Source organism: Notothenia rossii (genome assembly GCF_949606895.1).
Source record: "Notothenia rossii genome assembly, chromosome: 7".
In the NCBI taxonomy this organism is placed as follows: domain Eukaryota; kingdom Metazoa; phylum Chordata; class Actinopteri; order Perciformes; family Nototheniidae; genus Notothenia; species Notothenia rossii.
In genome coordinates, this window is record NC_136905.1 from 50,818,363 (window position 1) to 50,828,893 (window position 10,531).

Sequence of the window (10,531 nt, forward strand, 5' to 3'; positions counted from 1 at the left end):
ACACACACACACACAAACAGGCTCCGATACTGTAAGATTTAGATGTGCTTTGTAGAAAAGAGTAAATAAATTCGACCCTGCCCCGTCAGCCGGGCTTATTACAATGAAAAAAACTGAAATATCTACTTTAATTAAATGTATCATGTCAACAGATTTCACAAAACTGTATTAGGTTAGTTAAAAACAATAATATTAAGTTTAAATACAAAATATTAACTTCTATTAACAACTTAGGTTCAACGTTGCTTTCAGCTAACCTAATACAGTTATGTGAAATTTTTTGACATAATACATTTAATTAAAATTAACGTTTCTTTTTTTCAGTGTAAGAGCAGCTCGCCTACAGCAAGAAGAATCAATTCAAAAATATTTTTTCCTTAATGCTCGCAAAAGGAGCAAAGATTTATCTGCTCTGAAAGTTAACTCAATAGCTAATTTTTCTTGGACTCCGCCTTTGTTTTTCCAAGTGCTGGGAACTGTGCGTAAAAAGGTCAGAGAAATAATGTTTTGAAAAAAATAAAACGAGTTCCATTCAATTTGTGAAATAGAAAATGACTGAAAAAGAGATGAATGGCTGTGGCTGCGGCTCTGTGGATTTCACTGGTGCTGTGCAGTCCAGCACTTAATAAATCACCGCGCTATATACGAGGAATTAAGGGATGGTGTGCCTCATGGTTTATGTTCGGGCCAAATCTCAGAGAGCCTGATCTGGCCCGGCTCTAATCTGTTTTTGAAAAGTCACCTTAGAAGCCTGCAGTTGCCTTCCTCTCCCCCCGAGCCAAGCAAAACTAAAAGAAAACATTATATACTGCTTAAGACTAATTAACACATGGCAGCAGATTTATCAATATCTCCGTTTAACATGTTCTCTCCAGGGGCGTACCCAGGATTAGAACACTCTGATATTGTATATTTCCTCATTCCAGTGGTAGAAAATATCTTCTAGACCCATGTTTGATATTAAAACCTACATGTAGGCAGACATAATTATTAAAAGAAAGTGTTTTCTCTTTTGAGAAGGGTTAGGGTTGGGGTTAGAAAAATAGGGTAAGAAAAGGCAAATAAACTGAACCGGACAAGGTTTAAAGTGTAACATGATGTTAACCAACCAATAATTACTGCTTCCCATCTCATGTGCCATTTATGTTGTACTGTCATACATTCATTTGTCTCCTGTCAGTAAATAAACATTGGAATATCTCCTCATACACCATGAGGTTATTTGGTCAACCTTCTTTTTTCCCTCTTTTAGCTGTTTCATTCTAAACTGAGATATGTAACAGGGTTTTCACAAATGTTCCAAAATGTGCAAATATTGAATTGGGCTATATCAGGTTTATTATTCCCCAAACAGCTGGGTTGCACTCTCTAAAACCAGACAACTGGACAGTTTGGATGTCCAGTATTTGCTGATTTAATTAAGTGGTTCAATTTTATTTGATTATTGAAATTCAAATGAACAAAGTAGCAATAATTAAATGTGAATATAAGGGTTATATTTTTGGGAATCAAAATATTTTTGTCATCCTGTTCAATTGGTTTTCTGATCGTTTCTCACATGTTTTATAAACAAATGTATATATAAAAATAATACAATTAAAATTAAACACTAAAGCATTTAACCAAAGGAAATTAAAGTATGAATGTAAAATAAAAATAAATGTCCGGCTAGAGCAAAAGCACCACATACATCACGCTTACGTCAGGGGCAGGGGCGGGATCAACTCCTGAACAACATCAAAAAGCCGGCGTTTTATCCAGTTTGTACACAACGATGGAGAAACTTAACAAGCAGCAGTTGTCCACTGAAGAGACCAGCTACCTACTGGGAATCTGGTCTTCCGATGAGGTACAGAGGAAGCTGGAGCACAATCGGCCATTGTTGTTGTTGTCGGTGTCAGCTGTGAGGGGTTTCCGCGCGGTTTGGCTTTATGAAGCAGGCACGCAAACGGTTACGTCATGACGCAAACGATGACGCAATGGCGCAGCACCAGTCGGACTCTGGGCAGTGTGAAAAGAGCCGGAGCTAAACCGAAGAACCGGTTCTGAACCTGAAAAGCTCTAGCACGGAGCTTGAACCGGAGTTGCGTTGGTGTGAATGAGGTATAAGTGCCAAAGTCCCAAAGTGCCAAATCCAATGAGGAGTAGCTGCTGATGAGACAGATGGAAGTGTTGGAGCAGCAGAACACAATGAGGACTATATATGTCATGTTATAAAAACACTGTATTTATAGTTGGTGTAACACATTTTGATGACATTCTTATTGTAGATGTATGGATTTGACTGAATCTTACTGAAAGAAAATGATATTTAAAAAAGTGTAATGTAACTTTAGCTGATATAGATTCCATAGCAAACAGGTTTACCCATTTTTGCAACCTGCCTAATAAGGACATGTTATTGAGTCCTTTTAATGAAGCAATATATGAAACTTGATTTAAAATATTGAAATTCAAATCTTCCGATAACATGTTTTCAGCTAGATTATAGATGTATTAATAAATGTATAGTGAGCTGAGATCAGAATGAATCCCAGTGACGCTGCATGTCGTCACGCTGCCTCTGATCATAACACTTTATTCATAACCGAGAACAAACGCTCAGTTACAACTGCTCAGTCTGTTGCCATCGTCGAGCTGTCACTTCAAAGCAGAACTAACTCATTTGAAGTTCAGTTGGATGTTTATTTGGCTCTACTTATACAACTTAAATACACATGTAGAAATATAAACTCATTCATAAAAAACATGGCAAAAGCAGCCAGTAATGCAAAATAATTGAGCATCTCTGCTCCTTAAGGGTTTACACAGATGCAGATGATTGTAAAAAAGACTGTATCAAAGTAGGATTTATATCAGACCATATTTGGTCACTGATCCACAGGAACAAGGTGTCAGATTTTAAATATGAATGAGCATTACGTCATTTATCAAAAAGTATGGAGGCTTCCCCCCTGCAGCTTTATGATATATTCATGTTCTATCTCCTGGAGGGTAAAAGTACATCTTTATTAAATGAAATATGTATCTGTGTAAGAGCCAGCTGTCACTTTAGATATGACCTCTCATCATTATGTAGTGCTCTGTTCCTTCTTTTGTTCAAACATGTTGTTCTTTCATAATATGATTATCAGATTATTCATTGTGTCACATAATGAAGCCTCAGGTCATTTGATGAGAAATAGCCAACATGCTGAAGTGTTCCTTCATAAAGCCCACTGAAACTCAGTGTAACTAAGTAGATTTACTGAAGTACTTAAGTACAATTTTGAAGTACTTCATTTTATAATACTTTAAAGTTTTTACTTCACTACATTTATTTGAAAACTGTAGTTACTATGCAGGCTCATAATATTTGTATGTATTAAGGATTAATATACCCAGCAGTATACAGAGTTATTACAATTAGATCCACCTTTACCATCTGCACAAAGGTCTCTAATAATAGTCCAGCCTTATAATAAAAAAAGTATTCAGAAAAAAGGCCATTTGGCTTAATGAGTATTTTTTGTTTTGATAGTTTGATGCAAATACTTTTGTACTTCTGCTTAAGTAAAATTGAATGCAAGACTTTTACTTGTAACAGTGTATTTGTACACAGACAATAAATACTATGTGAGTACTATTCCAGCACTGCCTATAACATCCACACACATGCCTGGTGTTTGATACGCTGTCAAAGAGCAAGACAGGCTTTAGTTTGATTGGAAATCCCCACAAAAGAATGGGAAACAACATGAGCCATAAAAGAATGTCAGTATTATGGCTTTTATTTCATGTGATCCCCAAAATGCTGCTGTCAGCTGACAAGAATAACGTACACTAGAAAGTATTGAATTGTGTTAATATTCTTTGGCATGGAAACATCTGAATATCTGTTAGCTATCAACAATAAAAGCTTCATTATATGAAGAGTAAGCACTTGTCCGAGCTGGGCTCAGTCCCTTCTACGGAGGAGCAGGGTTCGAATCCGACCCGAGACCCTCTGTCTCTCCATTAAAAGGCAACGGTGACCCAAAAAAGAATCTAAAAAAAGAATAGTGAAGTTTAATCTTTTTAAAACCATCAGATGAGGATAGAGTCTTCTGAGAAAATGAATAACATTCTGAAGGATTAATGTATTTTTATTCATGATGTACTTTTTCTTAGCATGGTTTAATTGTTTTTTATAGACATAATAAGAACACTGGATCTGAACCGGTAGACTACATTTCCTCAGTGTATGTTATAAATAGATTGATATATATATAACTGGATTGTTCCGGTGAAAAACAGTGATCTCCAATGAGGCTGCTGTCACTGAGGGTCAGAGGTCAAACACCATCAGATATTAATAAGGCGTATATCCATTATTTGATGGTAAAGAGCACCAAAATTGTTAGTCCAATGAATTGAATAAAATAAAAATGAAGACAAAAATGGTGGGGCTTTCCTGCCTCAGTTTCCTCGGGGGTTTCATGTAGCTTTCAGTTAGTTATTCTTCCTGTTGTCTTTGGGTCAATTTGACGCGTTTCTAAAGTTCTCTATGTCGGAATAAGGTTTTGTGTCATCCAATTGTCACAAAAATGACATGGATGGTTCTTCACTAATTATTTGCAAGAACAATTATGATCACTAATGCCATTGAATTATCTGTCAATAACAAAATGCATATTGTCTTTCTGTGCTGCCATTAAAACGATTTGAAATGTTTCCAGAATTAAATCCTGACTTAACACACACCAGTGATTATCCATCGAGATATGTTCCTCTGATTTGAACTATAGTCAAATAATACCAATTATTTGCCTTTTTGAACTCAAACATTTGTTTTTAATTTGTGGAAATTATATCTATTGACCATACATCCCAAAAAGACAAGTAAAACTTACAGTAATGAGTTTCATTTCATTTCAAACCTTTATTCAACCAGGTGAATCCCATTGAGATCATCGATCTCTTTTTCAAGGAGACCTCCAATGAAATGAAAGTTGAAATGAAGTTGCGGCTAAAAAGGTGTAACACAGATTTGGGTGATTATTTAAAGCTTTAACTAAACCACGGGAGGACAAAAGTTGCACAACTGATGGAAAGACCACACACATTTAAGGTAAAACATGTCTGTCTTTAAAATGTTTAGGATTTATTAATAGTTTAGAAATAATCTTTAGTTGCAAGGTCGTAGAAAGAACTTTAGCAACATGAACGTCATCGTGATTCCAAAACTTAAGCACCCACCAGAACAAAGCTTTGAGCTGGCACCAAAACAACATTTCATTTTCAAATTATTTTTATTATTTTTAGAATTTAGAATTTTGTAATGGTATTCTTATCCAGCATATCTTCAGTTATGTTTATGGCATATTGTATTCCTTTTTTCATAGCATAAATATTACATTTGATTTGTTGTGCTTAACATTGATATATTGAATGTAAACATACTGAAAACAGCCTAAATACCTAACGTTTTAATTATGTTATAAATACTCCTTTTATCTGGGGCCCTGCGGCTAAATAAGTGCATCTTACTGTGTAAACCAAATATATTTCCCTTCATCCACGCTGATGCTTAGTTGTCTTTTATTTAACCAGAGTGCAATAATGACAAGCTACATTTAAAAATGACACACCTCACATTCTTTGAGACAATCTCACACTACTTTGAAATATATTTTGTTCTCACTTTATGAAGAACACTTATATAATCTATTGCAATTCAATACAGCAGCTCTGCCATAACTGTGGTCTTACACTCAAGTTAAAATAATAATACCGCAGTGTAGAAATATTTTGTTAAAAGTAAATATATACTGTTGAGAACCACATATTTAAGAACCAAATCTACATTTTCGAAAGTGTCTATTTTCTGAGTAATATATTATATCACTGGTTTATAATGAGTGATACATTCATGTTTCTGTCAGTTTAATTGTGCAGCTCGTAAATGATTAGAAACACATTTTCAATACATTTTTATACTGTCACATATCTCTTTCCATAATAGTAGGCTACATCATAATGTAATAGCTGACTTATTTATGTATTCATAATTTAAACCTACAAAAGTAACTAGTAACGAATTTTGTCAATAAATGAGTTAATTAAAAGTAGCTACAATATTCAGATTTTAGTGAAGTAGAAGTATAAACTACAGTACGTAGGTACATGCACTTAGTTAGGCTACCTTCCACCACCTAATAAACTGTATAATGTTCCACTTTAATCTCGTAACGGAAATGCGTCACACAGTTGTCTGTAATGTTTGTCTTCCTTGGGAAATATAGCCTACACTCCAACGGTAAGAGAAAAGGGTTTGGATTATTATTTTTGCAAAAAGGCTTCAGAACAGAAGCACCCGTAAACAGTTAGAGGACAGCACGGTTTGAGTCATTGTCCTTCCATTATTAAGTCTCTAAAAGATGTGTGTTTTGGCCGGACTAGGGCTTCTAATAGTTCCACCTGACACAGTCTACAGCTCTTTATTTTCAATATTATTTAAATTCATATCCGTTTTCCATGCTTAAATGATTGGCGATGCCTTTTTTTAACCAATACAATCGACGCGGGAAATGTGAAATGATGACGTGCTTTTGTTTTCCTCTCCGTTAAAACGCTTACTAAATTAAATCCCTCCCGTTTTCTTGAAAAATCTATTTTGTGCTCCCAAATTTTTGTCTCAAAGTAAAGGTCGGACAACATGTTGATGACATTTCATTTATATTTTTAATGAATGCTCTTCGTCCTTTTAAGTAGCTTTGCTATTTTTGCAAAATAAAATAAGATGATATTTCACTCAGCTGTGTTTTACAGTCTGTTCCCCTGCGGCAGTGAATAATGTCACAACGGAGAAAATACCGGAAATACAACATTTAATATCCACATATAACATCACCATATATTCAGACATGCCCCCCACCCCCCCGAGCCAGCGTAACCTTAATTACAAAACTTAAATTAAATATAAATAGCGGACACAGGATCAATAATAAAACGTAGATATTTACAGCTGTGCAACATCGCAACATAACCCGCGGCATGCCCCCCCCCCCCCCCCCCCCCCTGTACACTCTCAGGGTCCTCAGCTGTCAGAGTCCCCCTCGCTTTTCTCCTCCGGCTTCTCCGCGGAGGTTTTGGAGGATTTGTTCCATTTCTGAGAGCTCTCTGACTCCTCTGATGAAGACCGTTTCTGCCTCCTCCACTTCGCGCGCCGGTTTTTGAACCAAACCTACGTGATAAAAAAGCACAGTTTTAATATCTAAATTTAAGATTTTTCTTTTTCTTATTTTGCCCTCAATATTCCCGGTCAAACCGAATAGAGCCTGTGAGTATATTTCAGTGTATGTATTAGATTTTTACAGTAGCCTACAATTAACAGATTCCTCCACTTTAAATGCACAAAGCTCATTTCCAGTTAATAGGCTACAGGTGTCGTGTCAAATTATGCACCCCCGTCGTGAAATGCACCCCTTGACACGGGAACGCGCATTTGAACGTATAGTCCGCTATTCTATGTTGTCTTTTTGATGGTTGGGTGGTCGAATCCTGGATTTTGCATTCATTCGTCACTTATTTTTCAGTTAATTTTTTATTTTCAGGCCAGGGGGTGCATTTTACGACGGGGGTGCATAATTTGACACAACACCGGATTTCGAATGAACCCTTTATTTATTAATTGTATCGCGCAATTCAAATAAAAAAAAATGTGTATTACACTAATTTTGTATTTCCTCTGGTGTTAAATCATTGAAAAGTGTGAGTGAATATATGGAATTTCCCCCGTGAAGCCCCAGTCAATTTAATTGATATAGGCCTAGTCCAACATTTCACAACTTAATGACATACAATTTATATTGGTCTTTTTATAAACGAATTAAAATGAGAGATTCCTGATGTCCTATAGGCTACTTGTGTATTATCGCGGTAAGTAAACACTTTCTTTCTTCGATAAATGATCAAATAAATTACTAGAAGCCTAATAGTAAATGTACCTTGCTATTGTTATTATTATTATTATTATTATTATTATTATTATTATTATTATTATTATTAGGCTATAATTGTTAATGTTTAGCGTGGTTTTCCATCTAACAGTCTTTTTATTTTTCATTCACATGTAATTATCTGTGTTTTAAAGGTTCTGTTTTTATGTGAGAGGAGTTTCTGTAAAATGTGCAATATAAATACGTTTAAATATTATTACAATTATCTGTTTCTAAGGAACTCATGTGTTTTTATTCTGGAAGTGGCAAAAGCTAAATTGTTTAACCTCCCTTTTTTCTTCTTTAGATATAGGCTGTATACATTTCAAAGGCCGTTGGCTTGAGGAAAAGGCGTAAATAATAGAAATAATAACAATGATAATTGTTGTGTCACTGTAATAAGCCCTACTATCTTTTTAAATAAACACAACGTAAATCTAATTTTAGAGCACATTAATACTGTTTGCATGTGTTGTACTTCTAACCGCAGTCTGAGTGTGTGTGTGATGAAAAGGTGAATCTCTGACCTCCACCTTCTCCTCCCGGAGGTGGACCTTGCGGGCCAGCTGCTCGCGGGTGCCCACGTCCGGGTACTTGGTCTCCTGGAAGAGGCCCTCCAGAGCCTCCAGCTGCTCGTCCGTGAAGATGGTGCGGTGCCTCCGCTTCCGGCGGCAGTGCAGCTGGTTGAGGAGCTGCAGCTCGGTGCGCGAGAGGCTGCCCATGTTCATGTAGGACATCATCTGGTGCGGCACCGGAGAGATCAGCACCGAGCCCGGGCTGTCGTAGCCTGTAGGCGGGGGAGGAAAGACCATACAGCAGTGAGTTTAAGGGCTGAACGGTCCTACTGTCACAGCGCGTAAACACACATAAACAGGGCTCTGAGTTATGTGGATAATTGGAAACTCTGGCTGAGGTTGTACACGCAGATTACAGCTGCTGCGTAAAAGAACGAAAATCTGAAATGTAAGAGTTGTCTCTTTTATGTAAGTGAATATGTTTTCTTAGAATAAAAAAAACTCCAGATTTAAAACAATCGGTCCTTTTGTACATAAACAAGCATCTATTTAAGTCCATGCGTAAAGCAACAGTTTGGAGCTGGCTCAGTGACAGTAAACCGCAGCAGGGCTGAGGTCATAACAACAGGATAAAGACATCACGCAAGCATCTGATTTAAGATTACAATATGTTCTGCATGGTTTGGCTTGTGGGTGCATTTGAAGATGTTAGTTCATGCAATAAAGGTTTTAATTATTTTATGCATAAGAACAACAATTATGTTTTTGTCTTCGCAAAGAATTTTGTCACAGATTAAAGGACATCATCAAAATAACAAGCCTTAAAGGTGACACAATAAAGGTTGAGGGTAACTTTATGGAATTACAGTATGCCATTTAAACTGTGTTTATGTTGTTCAAACCGAGCCCTGGTGCAACAAATAAACTATTTAAGAAATGGCGCATCGCAAAGTCCACATTCTATTATTTTAATAAAGGCACACTTATTTAATCCCACAGAGGAAATACCGTTTGCATTTTACTTCCATTAAGTATAATGTGCACATTTTAGGATGTGTAAATATAAGTCGGTAAACATCAGCAGTGTTCGGTCGTACCTGGCGGGATGCAGGGACACTGCTGCGGGCTGAGGCCGGGCACAGAGCCGCAGCACGGCGGCCCCCCCCCGGCCCCCTGCACGTGGAGCTGTCCGTAGTAGTAGCCGTTATATCCTATCCTGGCCCCGTTCATAGTCTGAACTCCGGGAGGAGACGGCCCGCATGTGGCCGAGTACAGTCCGTTGTAGTCGGTGTAGATGGAGTCCGTGAGGCCGGACAGCACCACCGGGCCGCTCCGGTGCAGCAGCAGCGGCTCCTTGCAGCTCGGCCGGCCGGACAGGATGCTGTCGATGCTGAACATCCCGGCGGGCATCACACCGGAGGGCGGCGGGAAAGTGGTAGAAGTGAAAACTGCTCGGTAAAGAGAAAGTCCTGGACGGGAAGCTTTCGGTGTCGCGTAGAACAAGTTATCCTAGAAGTGCGTCATGGTGACTCTGGGGTTACTTTTGTTCCATGCATGCACTGATGGTCTCGAGGATGCGGACTGGCTCTTTAAATGGGACCTGCTGGGAGCTGCGCTGCTTTTATACCCTGCTGACGTCACTCCGGAGCGGCTGCTCTGGGATCAGCGGCCGCGCGGACGGCTGCAGATGTGTGTATTGAGAATTAATTCAATTAAGATAATCCCTACTGTTTGCAGACTTTTGGAAACTGTTGCTGCCTCACAGAGGCTCTTCCTACACAGTAATCCGATTATTTCTTTGTCAATGAAGGCATTATAATCTAATGGAACACATTTACATTAGTATACGCACACGGGGGGGGGGGGGGGTCCGTAATAAAGGAGCAGGTAAAATCTAAAAACGAACACCAAAAATAAATAAATACATTGATTAACCGGCTCATAATCTTTAAATTATAATTCTACTAATGTTATGCATTTTTATTTTTTCCATTTTTGTGTTTAACATGATTTTCTATTGCTTTAATACGTGTTTAGGGCTAGCATGTAAAGGTGATA

The 10,531-nt window shown here is 37.7% G+C and overlaps 1 protein-coding gene across 1 annotated transcript; it reads right to left on the reverse strand.

The window, feature by feature from the left end:
- Positions 1–7,057: 7,057 nt before the first annotated feature.
- Positions 7,058–10,040, reverse strand: gsc (goosecoid; the record flags this gene model as incomplete). The annotated part of the gene is made up of 3 exons (XM_079641363.1): positions 9,571–10,040; positions 8,486–8,745; positions 7,058–7,204 (listed from the first exon to the last, which is right to left on the reverse strand). The coding sequence occupies exons 1-3, from the start codon at positions 9,881–9,883 to the stop codon at positions 7,058–7,060; spliced, it is 720 nt and encodes a 239-aa protein (XP_079497489.1). The 5' UTR covers positions 9,884–10,040.
- Positions 10,041–10,531: the final 491 nt, after the last annotated feature.